General features: G+C 38.4%; 1 protein-coding gene across 1 annotated transcript; it reads right to left on the minus strand.

Annotated features, from left to right (window-relative positions):
* Positions 1-2153: 2153 nt before the first annotated feature.
* FAM98A (family with sequence similarity 98 member A) lies at positions 2154-18630 on the minus strand. The gene is made up of 8 exons (XM_019653818.1): positions 18443-18630; positions 15746-15894; positions 12261-12395; positions 8572-8756; positions 7469-7549; positions 6794-6910; positions 4037-4204; positions 2154-3948 (listed from the first exon to the last, which is right to left on the minus strand). Exons 1-8 carry the CDS (start codon positions 18493-18495, stop codon positions 3274-3276), a joined length of 1563 nt encoding a protein of 520 aa, XP_019509363.1. The 5' UTR covers positions 18496-18630; the 3' UTR covers positions 2154-3273.
* Between the last annotated feature and the right edge of the window lie 5261 nt (positions 18631-23891).

Below are 23891 nucleotides of genomic sequence, written 5' to 3' on the forward strand. Positions count from 1 at the left end.
GGCTGCTGGCTACACACGGTAGCCCATGGCAACCCACTGCAGCAGGGGCTGCAGCCTACAAAGTTGCCTGCGATTCATGGCAGCCCAGCTCCAGGTTGAGCTGTTGTTGTTCAGCATCTTAGCTGTAGAGGCCAGTGTCACTGGCCCTCATATATGGGATCCGAACCAGGGCCCTCTGGCATCCCAAGCCAGCTGTTAACCAATGTGCGACTTGGCCGGCCCTGCAAAATTTTTACCAGCATAACTTTGCAGGTGACTCAAAGTGCCCAAGGTGAATGAGTTCAAACACTGACATACATACGTACATGCTTCAGTGATTTGAACCCTCGGAATACATTAATGCATAAAATGTGGCTATGTAGTGCTGAATAACAACAAAAAGAATATTTCTAGTGATTAGAATCACATTAGCAAATGAGAGAAGCAAGAAAAGCACAGAAAAAGTTTTATATTGTTACTTTGTGATGAATGCATTTTTTAAAAAAAGTTAAACCTAAATAAAAGCTGTTAAAAAAAAATGAACCAAATACCACCCAAATTATTTAAGGGGAAGATGGTTATGTACACACATTTAAAATACATTTTCAAAAGGATAAATAGGTAAAGTATCCAGAAAGATAGAATGGGCATGACCTATTAAAAAAAAACACACAACCAAATCCAAGTATAACAGTGATTTGGGCAGTGGGAAACGTTAGGTATATATACAAATGATTTCAAATGCTTCCCCTTAGCAAGAATTTACTTAACTTTATTTCCAGCACAGTGGGACACTAGGTCAATTTTTGGAACTAGAGCAAAAAATGAAAATGACAGTGGCATCTCTTTGATAATTTTCATAGAGAATGCTGATATCCTGTTCTAGTTCCTGGTATAGGGAGGGAACAAAGCACTAATAAAAGGTACTGTTTCTGTCAGACAATATTTTAAGATTTTATTCTGTCACAAATTTCCTACAAATTTTGTATCTTGTTTCTCCATGGAATGCCATTCCTTATTCCAGTGAATCATTATTTACTACAAGTTAAGGTTTAAAGAATGTAAGATCAATGGACATGCTGTATTAAAAAAAAAATCTAAGAACTTTTTTATTTTAATATAGTAACAAAACTGATTTGAAATATCCTATTTCTAGAGAATTTAATCTACATCAGAGGAACTAAAAGACAATTCTTTTTAAGTTTCATGTGAAAAAAAATTCTCATTTGAAACAAAATGAAGGTGCATATTTTAGAGCCACCGTAGCGAAATATATGCTTTCTTACATGCTTATATTTGAAAAACAATCTATTAACTATAAAAATAAAATTATATGTCAAAGGAATGAAACAGTCATTAGGTATATTTTGGTCTGAGGCTACAAAACAAATGAAAGCAAACGCTAAGGTAAATGTGCATACATTCTAAGATATTTTAAGATATGAAACTTTGACAATTTTATTTCTAATAGGAAACTCCTATACAACTAAACATTTTAACAGCATAAAGAGATAACACAGATTTCAACACAACTTAAAAATTTTAATTATAAAGTATTTTAAAATGTCTTCAAGTTTGAACATTTTAGAATGGTAAATGCTAGCCAAAAAAATCTAATAAACAGGTAAAATTAACAAAATGATCAAGGTAGGGTTTCAAAAATAGTTTTAGCTATCAAAAGAATGTGCTTATCTCCATAGCAAATAGAATATTTTTAATGGTTAAGATGAGCTGCTTCTTTAAAAAGCTCAGGAAAGGGAAATACTGTTTCTTTTTACAAACATATTGATATTTTCAATTCACTGCTTTTAGGAAAAATGTCCCTCATTCTTAGGAAGACTGGAATAACAAAATAAAACAAAAAACCCTAAAAGATTAAGGCCACCTTTAATCTTTGCCTAAAAAGTTGTGTGGCAACAGCTACACCCAGTGGCCACAGATGAGTAGTAAAATTTTCTAGCTATAGCATTATAGTAAAAGATAAATTTGGAAATGTCTATTTTTCGATTTATTTAAGGTTTTGGGGTAAGGTTATCTTTCACTACAAATTATGTTTTAAGGAAACACTCAAGGGTCCTTGGTGGAGCAAAGGCCTTCGCTCACAAGCTTGAAGCAGGTGTCCAGAATAATTCAGTTAAAAAAAGCCGAAATAAAACTCAAACCAGGTAGAAGGTACAGATACTTTATTGCTCATCTTTCACACAAAGCATACCTCCAGCCATTTTCTTTCACAGCTTGACAATGTTTAAGTATACAAAAACCCAGCAAGAAGCGTCATGTCATGTAGATTTCAGTAAAGGAGAATGTAAAAACATCAACTCAGCCAGGCTTTTGTTTTCTGCAGCAATAATAAAGGGCCTCCTGCACTAAGCAAGTCTGTCCATACTCTGTAGTGCATTTCTTTCATTACAAAAAAGTCTCCTGCCCAAAGCAAACTAACTTGTATTTGCTGAGCCAGTGGTATTAACTCGTGCATAAAACAAATTTCAGTTTGCTGTTTCTTCTAGCAGATTTCAAGTAAAAATAAGGTTGAAAGAGGAACTTGTTTTGAATGGATGCAGGCCATTTTGAATTGCTAGACGTAACTAAATGCCTACATGTACTATAGGTTCACAACTTAGTTTGCTTTTATCATCTTGACGGATTTTGGCTGTGTTCAGGGTTTTCGAAGTTCAGCTTGTGGTGTAGAATTCCATCAAAAGGATAAGGCTACTCAATGTGCTATCTGCAGAAGAGCTCATTTAATAGGAACTGACCTACGAGTTCTATCATGAAGCGAATGTGGCATCACCTCTCTGAAAAAAAGCCAGTCAGGGCAGAACTGTACTTGGAAAATAGACATTAGAATACTATAAGGAAAACACATATAAATGTACTGTTAACAGGAGGAAGGTTTCCTAGTTGTAAATCTAAAAAAATCTAGGAGAATCCTCATTTCTAAAACTGCATATTGAAAACATGAAAACTACTTGTTCAAGTAATTTCTTCAAAAAAGTATGCATGTTCTGACTGTGGAATTAGTCTACTGGTCAATTAAAGGCAACTTTAATTACCTTTTAAAAAATTCTTCATACAAAGGAGAGATGTTGTATGTGTTTGTCAAATAAACAGCATTATGTAAGTCCATTAAAAAAAACACCAACAAAACTGAATGAAGACCTACAAATGCTTATGCCAAGCAGGAATCTGCCTGCCACCTGTGGTCTCACATTAATTCAAAACCATGCTGGATTCAGGATTCTGAAACTAAGTTTCTATTACTTGAGCTCTAGCAAAATGTAAGGTTCTGTAGCCTCAACTAGTATAATGTCTTCCCTGCCCAAATCCAGAATGAGTATACTGATAACCTCCATGTTGGAAGTGCTGTTCAAACTGCCCGCCTTGGTGGTAATTCTGGCTCCCCCGTCCTCCCCAGCCTCCTCCCTGGCCTCCTCGTCCACCTCGGCCTCCTCGTCCACCTCGGCCTCCACGACCACTGCCTCGGTCACCATGGTGCCCACCATCTTGGTATCTATTGTCCTGCTGGTATCCACCACCCTGGTATCCACTTGCTGTGTATGTAGACGTTTGGAAGCCACCATAACCACCGCCTTGGTAGCCACCACTGTGGCCACCATGATAGCCACCTGGATGGCCACCTGGCTGGAAGCCCGAATCTCGATAACCACCATCTTGGTAGCCACCTCCTCCTCCACTCCCTCCATCTGTCCAGCCTCCTTGATGCTTACTTCCTCTTCCTCCCCCTCGGCCACTGTGGTCGTAGCCACCACGTCCACCTCTCCCTCCTCCTTGTTCATGACCGCCTCGTCCTCCATACGAGGAATGTTCATAACCACCTCTCCCTCCTCCTCGGCCTCCTGTTTGCTGCTGGGGGCCATCTTGTCTCTTCTGCCATGGTGGCATCTCTGGGGGTGGAGGTTCAATCTCATTGGGTCTACCTCCTCTGTCAGGCACCCTGCCCATCAGCACCTATGGGAAAAGAAAGATGTTTTAAACTATTTTATTTTGTAAACAGAAATAAACATATCTGTAAGAAAGTTAAAGGAACTCTAATCACCTTATTGATGGCACAGGCAGTCTTTTCTCGTATAGAGCCACTGCTTGTCCTTAGAATCTTTGACAAGTCTTGTCTTGCGGCCAAAAGATGGGCAACAGAAATAGTACTTTTAGGAGATAAGACTGAACGTTTCGGCTGGTAAACCTTTGCTAATTTCTCTGTATGACTCTGTTGAAAGTATTCAAAGACAAATGTCAGTTTTCAAAATGACAGACATATTCATGTTAAATAAGTTAAAGATCTCCAAAATGTCTGATAACAATATTTACTAGGCTCTCCATGGGAGTAAAAAGGTTATATACTCACCATTGCTCCTACTTAGTCAAGAACTATCTTACAGTACCGCAAGAAACGATGGGGTATATTTTTGGGCAAGGGGGAAGAGGAATACAGGGGCAGAGGGGCTTCCTTTAGGACTGTGGGCCATAAAAGGTAAAAAGTTGTCCCTGCCATTGGTCTCAGATCATTCGCTTTTTATTATTTCCATTTTTGCTTCTATGAGATAAAAAAATGTTAGCTATGACTAATTTGTACTAACTATATTGTTAACATGATACATTTCTTACAAAAGTGATCCCCTTATTTAATATTTCCCTCTATTATCAATAATAAGAAAAAAGGATCTACTTTATCCACTTAGTAGAAGTTAATGATTAAGGATGTTAGCTCTATGAGACAAATCACTGGAAAATTAGAAAACTGGGGCAAGTCATTTAAATCTATTTCAAAAAAAGACCACAAAAGATAAACAAGGGTCATATGAAGAGAAAGTTCACACAAAAGGATGTAAGTTTGAACAAATGTAAAACAGTTTTTTTTGTTTTCCCCTAGGCAGAAATTGATAGATGCAAATTAAAGTAACCTAAATTTTGGGAAACAACAACAATCTCCTAACTACTCCATTTTGGAAGCAACAGCTACAGTACACAGCGAATCGGCGCAAGAACACAAATATTTGGTAAGTCTTTCAGTTATATGCAGGTACTCAAATATTGGTGGTAAATGTTTAAGTATATTATGTGACAAAATAGAATGTAAAAAGCTATATTTGTTATGATTGTTTATTGGGCAAAGAAAGAAAGCTAATACTAAAAATGAAACAGCTATTGTGGTTAAGACAATGGGATAATCAATGACCTTTGATTAAAAAAAAAATTCTTTAAAAGGATAGAGAGATTGTCATCCCACAGCTTGTTTGGGGAGTATCTTATATTTATTTTTCTTGTAGACACACCTAAATAAGTGCTCAATCATTTTTGTTGAATGGAAACAAACACCTTTGATAAAATGGTTTCATATGTTTCAAATAATACTAACTTAAAATGCAAGTTCAAAGTGAGATATACATGCATAAATTTCATTATGTGAAAAAAAATTTCACTTTGTGCATATGAAAGTAATTGCTATAAAGTTATTTAAAACGAAGTTTCAAAGTGAGATACCAGTATGTAAATTCTATTAAATGAAAAAATCTTCCTCATTATAGTTATATATTTCATACAATCATTGTGTATTATAGTTCAAAAGAATCTTAAATATCACCTAGACTAACCATGGCACTTTAAAGATGTCAAAAATGAGGAGAGTAAACGGAAGCTCAGGCCTATTGGATCAGGATGCCAGCCACAGTAAGTCCATTAACGGGAGGGCCAAGACCAGAACCCCAGTGTAAATACCCAGTCAGTGCACTTTCATCAATCATTATTTTTTTTCTAGGTGACAGTTGCAGGTTATTGTTTCTGAAGTATATCTACCATGCTGAGAGTGAAATGATTGTTTTTATCAAAGATAATTTAAGAAAGGACTGGTATTTCCTAAATAGCAATCACAGAAGAGAACAGTTTACTCCAGATGTCACTGGTGACTAGCTGGGAGGTATGAGGGAGTCTCCCATTGATCTCAGTCTTCACAGTTTTAGCTGCAAAATGAGGGCAGTAAAGACTGACCTCTGAGACCCTTTCCAACACCAGTATATTGTAACCCAGTAACTATCTACCGCAACAATTTAGCAGCCAAACAGGGCTGTGCTAAGGTGTTAAGATTTAAGGGGAAACTAACATACTTAGCAAGATTATTGGATAACTAAAAAAAAACAAACAAAAAACATTTACTAAAATTCAGAGAAAAATCTGTTTTCAAAAGTGAATGAATGCACTATTAAAGGAGCATCTAATACTAACACATCTGGACTAACCTCCACATAAATTCAAGGATTCGTTCCAATTCAGGGTGCTAGGAAGGTCCAATTTATCAACTGCGCCCATTAATTCCCACTTGTTGATCAAATAGTTGATATTTAACAAATATCTGTTGAATGACCAAGACCTTGAACTGGATTATCTCATTTAAGTTGAAATAAGTTGTATGTCTTCCCACATTCTTCAATTCTCTATTTGGTCTTGCTAAATCCAGCATTTCTAAATTTAGTTAGCAAATTAAATTGTTAAAGTATAGTACACAAATAATTTAAAATTTTACTATTTTAGTAATTTTCAGATATTCTGTTTCTCTCACAGACGGGTACTTCCTGTAGGGTCTATAACATAATTTTGGTGAAAAATATTTAAAATTGAAAAATAAGTGTTTTCATTATTGCTGAATAGCTGAAAAAGCTGTTACTCAGCAACTCACTAAAGAAAAGTTCCTGTGTGTGTGTCCTGTGTATTTCACTTGTAGTCTCCGCTGCATCTAAACTGTACTAGGAAAACTTAAGGATGTCTATAAATACTCTGCTCTTTTAAATTATTTAATGTGTACCTTAGCTCTGTCAGACCAACCAAAAGACTGCACAGTAACATCCAAACGTTTTATTAGCAGCTTTCTCCGAACTTCATATTCATTGGCTATGGCTTGGTTAATTGCTTCTATCTTTTCCTGAAAAAAAAAAAAAAAAAAGAGGCAGTATTTAAATCCGTTGACCCCTGTTTCAATAGGGCAGAAACTGTGTCTATTTTATTCATGACTGAATCCCCAGCACTTTGCATAAAATAAATTATTTAATAAATATAATAAAAGTTATAATTATTAAGTAAACGATAGGCAAATTAATGTCTCAAAACAATAAAGAATATGTAAAGTACAAAATTCTCATTTAGCTTTCTCATAATTCACTGTGTGAACCTCAGCCCAATGAAGTTTTTGGCTTGAAGGCAACCCATTTGGCAACTAGAAACATGCATCATACTGAACTTCAAGTTATTTTAATCAGCAGTGTGAAATATTTACAAAATTATGAGATAAGTGTTTCTAATCTAACACAAGTAAAATTATTCTGCATAAATCTTAAGATTCACAAAAATGACTCTAAGGATGTCAACCTAAGAAATGATATATTAGAAAATATAACTCAAAAAGCACAAACTTTAAGTGTTGACATAAATATCTTGAGATAGATGCTTCCTTACAGATTTACTCAGGAGGTTCACTACTCACCCAGTGGGCTGGTCCCATTGACTTCTTCAATAAAGGCTTTCCCACATGATTAGGTGGAACTTTTGCTAATGTTTCCTTTAGCTGACACAAAAACATAAATGAATGAATAAACAAATCGAAAAGTAACACATATCCTCCTTATCTTCCCAAGTCCCATCATATCTTGCCATCAAAAGAAGATTCCTGACAGAGGCAAAGGTGGAGGATGTTTTGAAATGTACAAGACCCACACAATAAAGACACTCGCTTGTCCCACTCCTCACGTGCCTATGGAAGCATGATTCCTTCACCGCACCCAGAACAGTGCCTGACACCAGCAGGCACTTCATGTGTATTTGCTGAATGGATGAATGAACACACAGAAAAATATGGACTATGGATACATTGCTGCTCCCCTGTAGAGTTCAGCCAGATTTGTGCATCATGGTGTCCATCTGCCCCACAATGCAAATGTACCAGTTCTCAGAGTCCAGCAGATATGCATACAGAGAGTAACTCTGCTATAACAAATATCATGCCCTTCATTCTTTATTAAAATTGCTTGTTCCTAATCAATTATTTAAAAAACCTCTTAACTCTTGATAATTTGTGGTATAAAAATAATTCTGACTTATTGTCACATGCTAGATTATGTTAGAAGTCAATGAATATAGTTTGCCAACTGAAACATGTAAGAATCGAAGTGACTGGATTAAAAACCAAAAACATTAACATCCTTTTCTGTCCAGTCAATGGGGAGGAGAGTGGTAACATTTAATAATAAAGACTTTAAAATTAATTGCATCAAAGTTCAATGGCAAAATAATTTTTAAAAGGGCTTAATTCTTAGTCTTTTTACATTATATCTAGTTTATTTCAGCTTATAAATCAAAGTGTAAATTGTCCTTTTTGAAAAAGAGACATGCTAAGATGTTAATAAAAATATACTAAAATACTAATTTCTCTTTAAGGCAAGTAGGATTTAAAAACCCAAAACTCATTTAGTAACAATTACTTAATAATATGCACATTAGGTTCCCATTAAGAGATATTAACTTGCTTCATTTCAAACAAATGTAGGACTATGCCTTTAATACACTACAATCTGGTACTAAAGGTCTTACTTTTTTTTCAATCCCGCTGAAGAATTGGAACATAGTTATATTGGCTGGAGGTTTGGACATTCCTAGAGCAATACATATGCCTTTCAACTCTTGAAAGACCTCACTACCGCCTCCTTCTTGAGCTTTTTTTGGAGGAGTATTCACACAGAGCATTCTGGCAGCTTCTAGTTCTGAGATGAGGTATGCTGAAGTAAACAAAATAAGATTTCAAAATGAGATACAGCTACAGTTAATAGTCATAAGTCTGGAGTCACAACTCTATAGACCTAAGGATATGTAACTTTTAAAGCTGCAAGAATGGATAAAAACAAGAAAGGAAAACCATTTTTACCTCAAATGATATAACATATAAACTGGTTCTGTAATTCAGGTATTTAACCAATATATATTTAAAGGTTGATTTAAAAATAAGCGATTCTTCTTTGAAACCAAAGGATCAAGGTAGAGCACATCTAAAAAGCTAGTCTTGCATTCTACTATTAAGGAACCTACAGAACAGGGGTTGGCATCTGTTGACAAATTTGCAAAAAGTGGTGGCAGGTGGCCAATTTTCAGCGACAGTTAAAAAGGTTATTATTATTATTATTTTTACTTCTCACCACTGACATGGACCAGTGATATAACTATCTTGCCCTCTTACTTCCCAATACGTCTGTTTAGAACTAGTGTGAAACAACATTTTTAAGTAGTCAAAGCTTAACTTACGGAGAAGAGGGAAGACTTTACTAAACTCCCCAAAGTTCCCTTCTATGGTCTCCTGCAGCCTAATGTCACCCTCTGGCTGTTCAAAAACTCTCTTCCACTTATATTCTTCTCAGTATTCCCTTCCCCTCTTCTTTCCTCATTCCAGCCCCGTCCCCTAAAAAACCAAAACCTTCTAATCATCTCGTGGCAGAGTCCTTCTGTATCAACATCATCCCATGTGTGTTGATTTCAGTCAGGTAAAATGAGGACTGCGATCTGCTTCAGGTAATTAAGGTGAAGATATAAATATTCCACCTTATTTCTTTAACCTTCCCAAGGATACTTAAATTTTTATAAAAGATGATTAGTAATCATTTGTGTCTCAGGATTTCCGGTTATGTGACAAAGTGAGAACCTTCTGACAATACTAGAAAGATCGTTATGAAAAAAGACATTTTCTGGGCTCGTAAGTTTTGAAGTACAAAGGAATAATCAACTTGAATATTTTATTTCCTATACCCAAGGTGTAACCCTGGAAGTACAGGGATCATAATTTTGGCAGATCATTTCTGAAAAGCTGCCAACTCCTATTCTAGAACAATAAATACAACAAAGTTTCTGGAAAGGTCATTCTAAATAGGTTTGATAAAACCATAACGTGTACCATATAGCAAACTGCATGAGTTAAAAGATCAAAATAGTAAAACCCCACTGTCATGAAAATAATCAATGTTTTCACAAGTAAGGTTTCACGGAACACTGCCACACTCGTTCATTTCCATACCGTCTGTGGCTGCTTACAAACACACAACAGCAGAGTTAAGAGTTGTGACAGATCTTATGGCCCACAAAGCTGGAAATATTTATTATCTGACCCTTTAAGAAAGTTTGCCAACCCTTGTTCTAGGAAATCATATATTATATGATTTAATAAACTCGTTCTCTAAATTTAGGACAACATAGCTCAGGTATTCACAAAATTAGTTCACCAATACGATTACCATAAAAAAAACACATTAACTGTAGCTGATGTGTTCAAAGAACTAGGAAAGGCACTGGAGGTATAATACAAAACAAACAAAAAAGATTACCTCTACTGACAGTCTAGTTAGGAATAAAGAATAAACGCATAAAAGATGAATAGTACATCATCTATTAGAAACTCAGGTACCTGACTTATTTTACTTAAAGGAAATAATCTGACAACCAGAAAGGCCAATGAAACAACTAAAATAGTTCTTAACTTGACACATGAGCTTTTTTCAGCCACTCATTTGAAGACTATTCTATTTTACTGACGATTCTAATGAGGTGTGGTTATGTTTCCTCTGAAAATACAATGTATTAAAAGATTTAAATCAGTAAGGTAAGGGTGCTGAAAGAAGTAACATTACAGCATCAAGATGTGACAACTGATACTTGGAAAGATGAGAAATACTCATACAGAGCGAGTAGAGAATGGATACATGTACATAAATACTAGTACGAAAGAGAGGATACAAACTGGGGGGAACGTGGAAAAAGTAAAGATAAAGAGGAGGGAAGTGAGTCGTGTGTATGTGTGAAAAATTCAAAGAGCAGAGTAACCTTTAGCTGACTTAGTCTTTTAGTTGAGGAGCAAATAGTTGCATATTCATGGAATTTTGGAGGTGATAGCACATTAAAATTGCTATTAGTATTGACCCTGAGTGCAAAAGAATCATGTTCTGCGCAGTCTGGTTAAGAGACAGGAAAGGGTTAAGGGTATTAAGGTTTATATGCAAAGTAGTGTTTTTAAGTATCAGCACTAAAAAGGCCAAGCTGAGCTCTTAGGAAGAATTAGATATTCAGGGTGATTACTAAGCTTTCCACACAGCTGTTGTCTTCCTATGTAAGTTAACATATTTTAAGTGCCAAATATTTGGTATTGGTAAGGATAAGCAGTGCTACTGAGGGAGAATCACTGAGTTGTATACTGTGCCTAAACCAGTTATAGAAATTACACAATCTGAAGGTTACTGAGTGCATGCATGAAAACCATATGCAGCAATATCAATATCTAAGGCGACATCTAGCCTTAAGGGCATATCCGGCCCACACCTCCATGACAATCATTTGACAAAAGGGAAGTTAAGAAAGTGATCCTGGAATAACTTAGCGCCTAAGGATAATGGCTATGGACACATTTTCTTCTTTTAATTAAGCCTTCAAAACTGTAATTGTATCATTTTCTAGAAACCATAGTATGGTTGTAAAGACAAATATTTTTAAAAACATTTGAACAGTGGTTGTCATAATAAAAACTGGAAAATCCAGTTAACCAAAGCTTTACTTAAATGTGTCTTAGAATACTACAAAAATTCTGAGTTTAGGCTACTGGTTGAATGTATTGGAGAGTGTATTTAAGGCAATAAAATTTGTGAATCTACTTACTGTTTTTCAGGGTGAAGAGAGAAATAGTAGTTAGTATAGAAAAAACATGGAAGGAAAGAATTTTTATAATTTATTTCCCAGAATGATCAGTAAATATAGGAACAAAGCAATTATTATTGCAGGAAATTTTACATTGTAATTTATCATATTTACAAACAATTACCCCTAAACAATTACCCAACCACAAAGAAATAGCAACAAGATAAATATTTTAATTAAAAAAAAAAATCTCCATGATTTCCACACTGTTGACCCAGTCTACTTTAAGTTGTGCTTCTGTTCCAGAATTCTAAGGCTTAATGGTCACACACTAGAACAACACTCGAGCACTACCTTTGGTCATATTAGTCGAAGCACAACAGCCTGAGTAGCACCAAAGTTAAATGATAAAAGAGCAGCAATTACAACCAACACTGCTACCAGTGCACAGGCCCACCATTAGCTTCTACAGTGGAAATTTAACAAAGTTTTCTCTAAAATAAGTAGTATTCTGAATTAAATCTATAATGAAACAAAACAATAACAGCTAGTTTATTAGTCAGGAAAAACATAAATAGCAAATAACGGCTACATTCTAGTAGCCATGAACTTACTGAGCAAAAGGAGGCAGTTCTTCTGCACAAGAAGGCGCTTGGTCACATCCCCGGATGTCAGTGAAAGATACGGACAGTTCATCTCCCCCAGGAGCCCACTCACCTCAAGCTGGAATTCTTCAGCTTCACTCGGGCCTTTTAAGGATTAAAATAATCTTATTTAATAAAAATGATTCTTTTTCCCAGTAGCATACTATTATAGTTATATATAAATTGAAAATTTTAATAGGATTTTCCTAATACAAGTTCCTTTCTCTTCCAACCCATGCTTTCTCACACCACTGACAATTTTCTTTCTTAAATACTTTCATTAGGTTATTCCTTTATTTGAGAATTTTGAATGGCTTCCTAATTTCTGCCTGGCCTAATCCAATTTTTCTTTCTGCCTTTGGAAAGATTCTTCACAGCCTCTCTGCTCCGCCCTTCCGAGTACACTGTTATGTAGTAGTACCTCCTATAGGCATGGAGTAGTTATCTATTACCTCCACAAATATTTCCTCAATTTGTGCCGGGCCAGTCTCATTTCAGTTACTCCCTGTGATGGATATGACCTCTACACTCGCCCCCTCTGCCCAATCCCACCTATCCATCAAAGCCCAGGTGTCTTGCTCCTGGATGAAATCCTCCCCAAGTACTGTGTACTCGCTGATATCCTCCCCTGTAAACCACAAAGTGAAGCATTTCATTATTGGGCTGATCTCTATCTAGTTCTTTCATTTGTGCCAAATATTTCCAGTAAAACTAAATCTGAAGGTAGTGAACCTGACTTTGTGGTTCTGTATTCCCATAAACTGTCAAGCACCGAGGTCACTGGGGGAACCAAGGAATAACAAGGCCCTTTCTTCCTATTCTGGTGGTTCTATTCATATCACAGAAAGGCAAAAACTAAGTATCCAACTTTGAACATCACTTGACCTGGTCCTTTTTCTCCTCTATAAAATGGGAAGACTGGATCATCAATTTTTGCAAACTGTGTTCTGTGAACTCCAGAGTTCCAGATCCTTTAGAGGCAGCTGGGGAGGACGGGGAGAGAGTTGTATTAAAAGTACTCCCTCAACTTCAACTAAAACAGTTACACTTTAACCCATTTTATGTATTGACTTCTAGAAAATGTTTTCATTTGAACCGAGGGGCTCCAGGTTATAAAGAGTTACCACATAGTAAGGTGTTTTCGAAAGTTCTTACAACCTTGGGAACCTTAGGTCAAGAGGCAGTGTTAAGATTAAGAGCACTGGTTCCCCCATCTGACTGCTGAGGTTGAATCCTGGCTTTATCCCTTACTGGTTGTGTGACCTCAGGCAATGTATTTAATTTCACTGTGCTTTCTTGTTTAATCTATAAAAGAGTAATAAAAACTGCCTGGTAGGATAGCCCAGAGGTTTAAAGAGTTAACACAAGTACTTAGAACATAATAAGTGCTCAATAAATGTAAGCTGCTGCTATCATTGTTATATTATATGCTCCTTAAATATTAGAATTGGATGCAACTAACGTGTACACATTAAATATACTAAACTTGCCAGGGTGAGCTCTTGACGATGCGATGCTGTGAAAAACAATATGGGATTATGTGTATAGTTCTCCACAAGGGTGGATGAACAGGTGGGCATTTTTCTTTGTCTCCCCCTATTATAGGTTTACCTATGGTAGGAGGTAGAACCAGATGGAGTGTCAGGTTCCAGCCTTTGTCTCTTTCGCAGTCAACAAACTAGTGCTAAAACAATAACAAAACTGGCAAACAAAACAGCCCTCAAAGCCATAAATCTGATGGTGTTGGATCTGGTTGTGGTATATCTGGTGATACATTCTTATGATACAGAAAACTTCTTAAGAAAGCGTTCTTCTTGTAATTGTTACACATAGGGACAATGTGTTCACATGCTGTATGAACTTCTGAAATTTGGTAGTCCTAAGAGAAAAACATCCAAATTTCTGGCTCAAGCCACCAATTTAAGATCTCACAAGTCATGTTTTACAAAGAATGGAAAGTTCATATATATTATATTTCTGTCCATTCTTCTGTATCTCAGTAACAGGGTCTTTTCGACTTCCACCAATTTTTAATAGTTGTGTTACCCACCAACCAAGCAGCCCCCCGAAACAACTGAGAAACTTTTAAGTGTTCATTCCTATAGAAATGTTAAGTATAGAAAAGTTAAGTCTCCTCCTAGTTTCTTAGTTTCTTAGCCCCTGGCTCTGACTACTCTTCTCATCAGTCTGTGACTCCTAGGCTAAAGATTGCTCCTAGCCTGAATCCTAGAATTCTCCTGTCCCCCTGCTTCTTCATTGCTTTGTAAATCAGTTTCTGAATCTGAAACAACAGAAGTCTCCCACCCCTGCTTCAGATAACTACTTGAAAGCCTGTGACTTCCTAATGTCCCCCAGGCCAGTAAGCTAAATGCCAAACCCATTCTGGGCCCAGACAACTGAGGCCACCTGAGTGACAGGGCTGAATGGCCACAGGCTTCATCAGAACTAACAGATTTATTAATTAAAATCTATTTTTCCTCATTCAGGGGCCTTGGGGATACAGAGGATACCCCAATAAGACTGCCAGTCACAACCAAAGAAGCCAACACACTCTTCCAGGCGGAGCTCGAGACCCCTTCCTCTCATCTGAGATCAGCTAGGGCTAGAGTTCCGTGAATCCCCCAACAGGCAGGGACAACTCTGAGCCCATGTCCAGCAGGAAGCAGATACAGAAGGAAAGGCCTCCTGTCCCTCAACTGCCCAGAGAGATTTTATGGGGATCACATCTCTCAAGGAGAAAACAAGGCAGGCAGTTAGAGGCAGGCATTGGGTCTCTGCATTCCTGCATGTCCCATAGAATGCACTGCCTAGGGGACATCCCCTCTACACCCAAGACTTCCCTTTGTATTGTAATTACCTACCCCTGCGGGAAAACAAATGGGCACAAAATACCCAGCTAGATCAGACCTCGCACCTGCGCAGTACCTCTTGTCAATCATAGGTGCTAACCAAGTGGTCCCAATCCCCAAAGGGGAACAGCCCATTCTAGAGATAGGGGATAAAAACGCCAAGTCCTGGGAAGTCCGCCCTGCTTTTTTTTGACTGCTTCTTTCCTTTTTGAACCCCTTCCTCCCTTTTTGAGCCTTTAGAGCCTCGCATTTGCGCGTGGCCCGTTCCTAACCCTTTGAAATGTGCTATCTCTTCGAATAAACTACTTGTTCAGTTACTTTACTCCGGCTTCTAGTTCAATTCTTTGCTCGAGTTGCCAAGGACCTGGACTTTGCGTCAAAAAGGGCCCACTTTCTGACAACAGTTGCATGACTATACTTTAGTTTTTCAACTGCTGAATTACCTTTCTCTAAAAACAATGGAGGCAAAAGTATTTGCTTTCTTTACAATTTTTTTTTTAATATTTACACAGATTTAAAATTTCAGTTTTAGTACTGATAATGTTCAACTGGTAATGCCTCAATTTTATTTTTATATTTTGCACCTAAAATGGAATGTTTACTTACTGTTAGTTGCTTGCACATTTTCCTCCAGTTTACAGAGCACTCTTAATTCTGACACCAGCCAAGCACAGAGTTTGGTAAACTCAGGGGAACTGGCTCCAGCAGAGACTGCCTGAGACAGAGCGCCATCTTCTAACAATGGACCCTTGTAACTGGTGAGTTAAGAAATCACACTTCAGAAAAACATAAAATCACACCTAATACATTAGACACAATATATCTATGTATTATTTGTATAAGTAAGCAGTAGTTTAATAACAAGTTATGACGACCAATTTCTAAACTTGTAAATACAAATAAAATTTAAAACCATACTAAACCATTAGAAATACAAGTGGTAACTGCATTTCAACCCTTCAAAATATATGTGAATGTTTAATAGAATCAAATATACTAAATTATGTCAACTTCTATACATTTACTGAAAGCTCTTACGTACAGTTTTATTTTCTTACTTTAACTGAATTGAATATTAAAAGCATTTTAATAAGTGATAGCTAGTTATACTATAGTGTATTGTTTCAGGAATAAAAAAATTTTAGGTTATCATTCCTAGATATTTTTCCAAAAATAAATTAGGCTAGGTTTTTAATAACTTCCTTTAAGAGCAAAAACTTTCAAATTAATAATTTTTTTCTATATTTTAATGACAGTTAAGACTACACTAGTAAGATATACTAGTACCAGAGAAATGTCATGATTGATTTAATTATTGCTGGCGAGTTGATGTTTAGGTGAACTGGCACAAATGAATCCTAACCTTTGGTAAGTAATTCAAATGTAATTAAAAAAAATTATTAAACGTTCAAACATTCATAAAAGACAATAGTAATAATGAGCCCCAATCTACAATATGGCTAGAATTAAAGATTTTGTCATTCTCAAAGTAATTTTAAAATATATATTCTCCAGAAGATTACTCTGTCTTCTTTTAAATGAAATATTAATAAACACTGTTATAGATGATATATTAAACATGCTTTATATAATTCGACGTTAAGAGGTATAGAGATGTTAGAGAAATGACAATTGAATGAAGTAGAAAAAGTGTGGCATAAAAATTACATTATATACATTCTGGCATCTAGATTCAAAAGCATATATTATTAGACACTAGGATGCAGAGACTAGGCCTAGAAATTTCTCCTTGTGTTACATATTTAGATTTTGTTAGCTTATTCTACAGGGAAGAAACAGCATTCATCACCAATTGTTAGGCGACCTCTATCCAGGCAAAACGACTACATTTAAGTAAGGTCTACCTGGTTCTCTCAGCCTACAGCTCTTAAGTATCACTAATCTTAAGTATCACTTCTAAGAAGCTTCTAGGACTTCTACTGCAGTCAAGGGTCCCTCCCCAGATCGCCTCACAGCATATTCTCAGTGTGAACTTCTCTTCCAGCTCCCTCTGTACTCCTAAGCGCTCAGCCCAAAACTGCCGCAGAACAAGCGTTCCTCAAAAATATTGACTAAATGAATAGCTTCATGTTGTGAGCAAGTATTTCCTCTGAGATGACCACCAAAAGAGTCCATTTTGCTGAATGTGACTTTTACTTACGCTCTAATGGAAGAAACAAGTCCCCTAAAGTCTGGAATATTCATGAAAATTCAGAGCAAGTTCCAAAAAAAAAGAACAATGGGAATCCACTTTGACAAAGAAAGGTGATGAGTACTGTCACCTAAAAACTTCTACCAGGAGGACAGGCTTTGGGACAGTGTCCATTCCTAAAGGTTTCCCGCAAACGTTTCCATGTTACACAAAAGCCTTGGGAAAGGTTTTGATAAAAAACAAACTTGTTACTTTATAAATACAGCTAGCTAAGCCTGTCAATTTTTTGACACCACACCTATAGAGAAATATTTAATCATACAATTTGTTTCCGGAACCACGTTTAGCCCAAGAGGTTCTCAGTTTTCAAGTTTTAATAGAGCACACTGATTTGGTTGACCCTGTGAAATAAGCCCTATTTCCAGCTTCTAGGTATGAATTATGATTAACCAACTATAACTGTCAGGAGGAGAGACAAAACGCACAACAAACATGCGGGGACTTGGTGGGTGAAGATGACCCTAAGGGAAAGGGCTAAAAATAATAATGGTTCAAAGAAGCAGGGTGTCCCCGTCAAGGGAAACTACGAGAGGCTCCCCTGAATGTGACGGGTTAGGTGCACACGCTAGCGGAACGGATGCAGCACAGACATGTGGCTTTGCGAAGCCGGGGTGCATGCAGAGATGACTGGGCAAACAGATTTTTTTGAAAGAAGTGGGGTGGGGAAGGAGTAGGGGCTCAAGGTAGGGCTGGCAAGTTTGGAGGACAAGTAGAAAAACAAGCGAGTCAACTTTGGCAACCTCTAGAGTGAGGAGATAGGGCAGGAGGATGGGGAGCAAGCAGAGACGCTCAGGGAGGGGGTTGGCGAGAACAAGAGCCCAGACAATGACACGCATGACTGACAAACGCTGCGGGTAACTCGGCAGCACGAAGCACAGAGCAGGCCTAGGGGCGTCGCATTTGTAGGGCCCCGACCCGGTAGGGCAGAGAGTGGACGTGGCATTGGGGTCCCGGAGCCATAGGGGCGACAGCCAGGAGCCACGGGGTGAGGTGTGGAGAGACAGGTGTCTCCGGCTGGGGCGCCGCGGGAGGTGTTCCCCCGAGGGCCGGCAGTGTGGGGTTTGGGAGACCCCATGACCTGGCAGTCTTACCCAAGATCTTCCAACGACTCCAAGATGTCAGTCTCCATGAGGTCACACTCCATGCTACTGTGGTATTCAAATTTCCGAGTCGTCAGGCTCCCCTCTTCGCCGGCAACGCGTACACTCACGCATGCGCTGCCTCCCCGGAACTTCCAAATCGACAGCTGGCGCCTCAATGTCCGCACTGCGCATGTCCCGAGCGTGCGCAAGAAACTTAGTCCCGCCTACTTCCCCACCCCTGCGGGGGGGAGGATTGCTGGATGGCACAGTGATGCACATGCGTACTACCGAATAATGAAGCCGGCTGCCCAAAGAAGGGCAGGAGGACTGGCTGCGTGGCAGCAGGGCGTGGGGACCACGGGGTGGGGGGGGGGTGGGGGAACGTTTTAACCTCTTTCTTAATTGGGTGTACGCATGTGCGAATCTTGGGGCAAGAAGGGCGGGGAAGGAGCTTGGGGGGGTCTCTAGATATGGATGGGTGATGGCTGTGAAACAGTCTCTGCGTCCCAGGGAGTAGCCTGAGCGGCTGTCTGCAGCCTGTCAGCGTATTCTAGTCTTAGCTGTGGTTCATGAAGAGAGGGAAAATTCGTAAGCTCCGATCTAAGTTCTTAGGACAGGGGTAGACCGACTAAGTGCCAAGACCGGCAGATAACATGCCTTTGATATCCCTGTGGCTGCAGTAGCTGTATTCCAGGATTAGGGAGGAGCAACTTTCCTTTGACTTGGACGTATTCGGAAAGTTGTATTCGCGCCTTTGCATTCTTCTTAAGGCTTTCCCAGACTAAGCATCTTATTTTACCGCGGGGGGAGGGGGTTGGGACAGGGGCGGGGCAGAGGAGCGCTTCCCTCCGTATTAAATAGAATATATTTAAAAGCCACGTACTTTAGACAATGAATAAACTTTTATGCTGTAATGTAATTGCTTTTGACCTTATTTGGCTGGGCGTGACATTCAGTTCACGAGGGGTTGTGATTTCTTGGCAGTTTTTGGTTAGGTATATGCTTAGAAGTTATTAAAAAATGAAAAAAAAAGTTTTCTAAGTGAGGGCATATTTAGAGAATTATATTTAACCATAAATTGGCGTAATGTTGCGTTGTGTAGGCATTTAATTAGTTTTCACATTGGTACCAGTAGATTTTTATCTTGTAGTTCTCAAAACATTTTCATGTCTAATGGGTAAATGCCCCCTATACCTTTTTTTTCCCCCCTATACCGTTTTTTACTTCCTTATTTTGCATCATCTAGAGTGGGGGAAAGAATTAACATGTATAATGTAGCTAGAGTGTAGTTGACATGGCATTACTCCCCGGATCCATATTGTTTCATGCAACCATCATAAGGCTGTGTAAGTATTACTCCCATTTTACGGATGAGGACACTAAGGCTCAGTGGCTTTCGTGACCTGTCAAAATGATAAGACCAATAAAGACTGGGTTTTGAGACTGAGGCATATCTGAATCTATATTCTTTCTCATTTGACTAGTCAAATAAGGTTTTTGGTTTTTTTATTGGGGAATTGGGGAATGGGAACACCGCTGGGGAATTGGGGAAAGGGGAACAGACAAGTTGCTGTCGTTTTGTTCTTCATTCTGGTTGTGGAGGACGCTGCTTCACTGGCCCGAGTTGGCACCATCATTGCGCTCTTCCCGGGCGAGGCAGATCAGTCGCCAGCTTCTGGACGGCCGCTCACTGCGGCTGCTGGCCGCTCATGCTGGCTGCTGGCTACACATGGTAGCCCATGGCAACCCACTGCAGCAGGAGCTGCAGCCTACGCCGTTGCCAGCGACTCACAGCAGCCCAGCTCCAGGTTGAGCTGTTGTTCAGCATCTTAGCTGTGGAGGGCAGTGTCACTGGCCCTCATATGTGGGATCCGAACCGGAGCCCTCTGGTGTCCCAAGCCAGTTCTTAACCATCACGCCACTCAGCCGGCCCTCAAATAACATTTTATGAGCAGGATGTGAAAAGATAGGAAGATCAAGTTAGTTGAATTTGTTTCAGCTTATATATGTTGTACATAATTACCATATAATAAACATGGAATAATCATTTGTTGTCATAAGGTTGTCTAAGGTGCTAAATAAAAAGTAATGCTTAATTCAAAATCAATTTGAGGAAAAAAAAGTTTCATTCTTGATTCACTTTTCCATGTAAGTTGTAACACATACTATTATTAGTGAACAAGTGATATGACTCCCCTAAATTTGTTATTCTTTTTCTAATGCAAATTTTTAGATTAAATGGAGGGTAGCCAACGCAAAGAGTTAAAAAAACATTATTTATAATAATTCTATAATGAATTTTGCTGCAATAAAAACAATGCTTTTAAAAGTAAAGTGTCGGGCCGGCTGAGTGGCGCGATGGTTAAGAACTGGCTTGGGACACCAGAGGGCTCCGGTTCGGATCCCACATATGAGGGCCAGTGACACTGCCCTTCACAGCTAAGATGCTGAACAACAGCTCAACCTGGAGCTGGGCTGCTGTGAGTCGCCGGCAACGGCATAGGCTGCGGCCCCAGTGGCAGTGGGTTGCCATGGGCTACCATGTGTAGCCAGCAGCCAGCATGAGCGGCCAGCAGCCACAGTGAGCGGCCGTCCAGAAGCCGGCGACTTATCTGCCTCTCCCCGGAAGAGCGCAATGATGGTGCCAACTTGGGTCAGTGAAGCAGGGTCTTCCACAACTAGACTGAAGAACAAAACGACAGCAACTTGTCTGTTCCCCTTCCCCCAATTCCCCAGCACTGTTCCCATCCCCCCAATTCCCCAATAAAAATCTTTAAAATAAAATAAAATAAAAGTAAAGTGTCATCATTTTGATAGGATGTATTAGAAAATCTTTTGCATTTTATTATCAAGTGTTTATATTTATATTGTAACCTGGATATCTAAAGACTTCATTCAAGCTGAAATTTAACAGAATGAAAAGAACACTGATTTGGGAGTTAGGGAGTCCTGGATTTTGCCTCAGATAAGTATAAGAAAAAAAATTTTAACCCAGAGTTGTCCAAAGTCCATCAGGTATCTTTTTTTGTTCTCTTGTTTTTGCTTTTTCATTTTTAATTAAAGTTTATTGGAGTGACAATGGTTAGTAAAGTTACATAGGTTTCAGGTGTACAATTATGTAATACATCATCTATATATCACATTGTGTGTTTACCACCCAGAGTCAGTTCTTCCATCACCATGTATTTGATCCCGTTTACCCTCATCTACCACCCTCCTCTCTGCTTACCCTCTGGTAACCACTAAACTATTGTTTGTGTCTATGAATTTTTGTTTGTCTTGTTCCTTGTTGCTTTCAGTTTTATATCACACATATCAGTGAAATCATATGGTTCTCTACTTTTTCTGTTTGACATGTTTCACTTGGCATTATAATCTCAAGACCCATTAATGTTGCAAATGGCACTACTTCATCTTATGTCAGAATAGTATTCCACTGTGTATATATACTACATTTTCTTTATTCAATCATGTATTGAAGAGCACTTTGGTTATTTCCATGTCTTGGCCACTATAAATAAAGCTGCAATGAACATCGGAGTTCATATATCTTTACAGATAAATGTTTTCAGGTTTTTTGGGTATAATACCCAGGAGAGGGACCTTTTCTATTCAGTTGCTATAAAACCTTGAACATCCTACGTATTGCTTACACAATAGGCATACAAACTGTTGATGAGTTGATTGACAGGAAATTTTTCCTTTCTCTTGACCAAATTTTGCTTTCTTTTAAAATAATAAAATGATTCTTTACAGGGAAGGAAAAAGTATGCAACAATGAATTATGCTCTGAGCTCTTGGAATCCTGGAACTCAGTCAATGCCTATTTAAAACTAGGCTATTCTGGTAGGATGGTATGTTCTCTGCAGACTTAGATTGTTATTAGCAACTTTGTCTTTTATCTTAGTGCAGTGATCCTTTATGTTGGGGAGTTAGAATCCTCAGGGAGACTTTTGAAGCCCTCTAGCCCACAAGGTCCGCATGAGAATCATAGCATTGTAATAAGAGATGTTACTGATTGGGAGTGTGCTGTGAATAAAACAGGGTTACAGCAGAATAAAGGCTGTGTAAGTCACTGTCCTAAGGAGGGTTTGTCAATATGCCTATTATGATTAGATAAATGAACTTGAGGCTGATTTTGAATGTCCTCAGTAAACCTTAGTTTCCAATTCTTGGTAACAGTTACATTCTCAGTTTCTTTATTATCACAATAGGATCATTGTTTACAAGCCCAATAGAGAGACGAAGAAAATATATTTTAAGCAGAAACAATTATATTCAAATGATTGTGTTGGATTACTTTGTTTTTGAGAATTTGGGTAAAGTTGCATACATTTGACTCTGAGGAGAAACTTGGGACGTCATTCTAGACTAAACTTTCTCAAAACTTCCAAGAGAGAATTAAGCCCTAATGCCCTAAGGCATCCATTTGATGTAATAATTAGCGTCTCTCCTATGCATCTAGAATGCTAGCAATCTTTGTATCATACTTGAGAGAAATGAGAAGAGAGTTACTGAAATGATTTTTTGTAGTGCTCAAATCTTTCCTGTAATTGAGAAAGGCTAAAGGATCTAGAGCCCAGGGATTTTCAATATTTTGTGTGTTTCAGAATTTCCTGGAGGCTTTTTCAAACACAGATCGCCACGCCTAGAAGTTCTGATTCAGTTGGGATGACGCTCAATAATTTGCATTTCTAAAGAGTTCCCAGGTAATAGCTGATGCTGCTCTTGTAGAGACCCTTGCAATGTGCTGTGTACTGTGTTTTTGTTTGTTTTTTAAACTCTAGATCATTTCTTTAAAAATACAGATCGGCAGCCACTAAATTGATCTTCTGGGTGACGAAGTTTGTGAGGAGCCATCTGAAAAACAGTGATTGAGGAAGTCTGAGTCTTGAAAACGACTTATGCTTTAGCATTTTACCCTATGGCTTCACCACCCTCATTCTACAGGTAAATATAGGAAGCTCCAAGCCCAAGAACCTAGATGATAGCCACCCACTGAGGATTCAGACACATCTGGGGAGGCTAATGGGAAAATTATGGGACCCAAAGAGCCAACACCTGAAGCTGAGGGCTTGCCTTCAGCGTCCTTTAGTGCTGGAAAAACAACTTCCAGACACTCAACTATACTAGATTGGGTAAAGAACTCACCCTAAGCAGAGAGCATGGCTCTATACAAACTTTCAGAGACACTGACTAGGGCTTGTCCAGGATGAATGGTTCTGAGCATATTATAGGACAATAACACGTAAGTGGACTTCTGACGTGACTCAAAGGGAAACTGGGTCTAATTCCTAGAGTAGAAAAAAGAGAGAGAAAGGAGAACTTGATAGGGTCATGACAGACACTTACACCTCAAAGAAGCCTTGTTTAATAGCCTAAAGACAGAGGGGGTTGGGGAGAGAAGAAGAGGCATTTGTTATTTTCTTTGCCCACTTTATTATTGTGACCTTGGAAA

The sequence above is a fragment of the Hipposideros armiger genome, unplaced genomic scaffold (assembly GCF_001890085.2).
Source record: "Hipposideros armiger isolate ML-2016 unplaced genomic scaffold, ASM189008v1 scaffold_207, whole genome shotgun sequence".
NCBI classification, from domain to species: domain Eukaryota; kingdom Metazoa; phylum Chordata; class Mammalia; order Chiroptera; family Hipposideridae; genus Hipposideros; species Hipposideros armiger.

Excerpts from the sequence above, each read along its gene's own strand:
- FAM98A (XM_019653818.1), bottom strand. The coding sequence starts at position 18,495 with ATGGAGTGTGACCTCATGGAGACTGACATCTTGGAGTCGTTGGAAGAT. Across the intron at positions 15,895-18,442 it reads GAGTCGTTGGAAGATCTTGG|TTACAAGGGTCCATTGTTAG; the intron begins GTAAGACTGCCA and ends TTAACTCACCAG. Across the intron at positions 6,911-7,468 it reads CAATGGGACCAGCCCACTGG|GAAAAGATAGAAGCAATTAA; the intron begins GTGAGTAGTGAA and ends TTTTTTTTTCAG.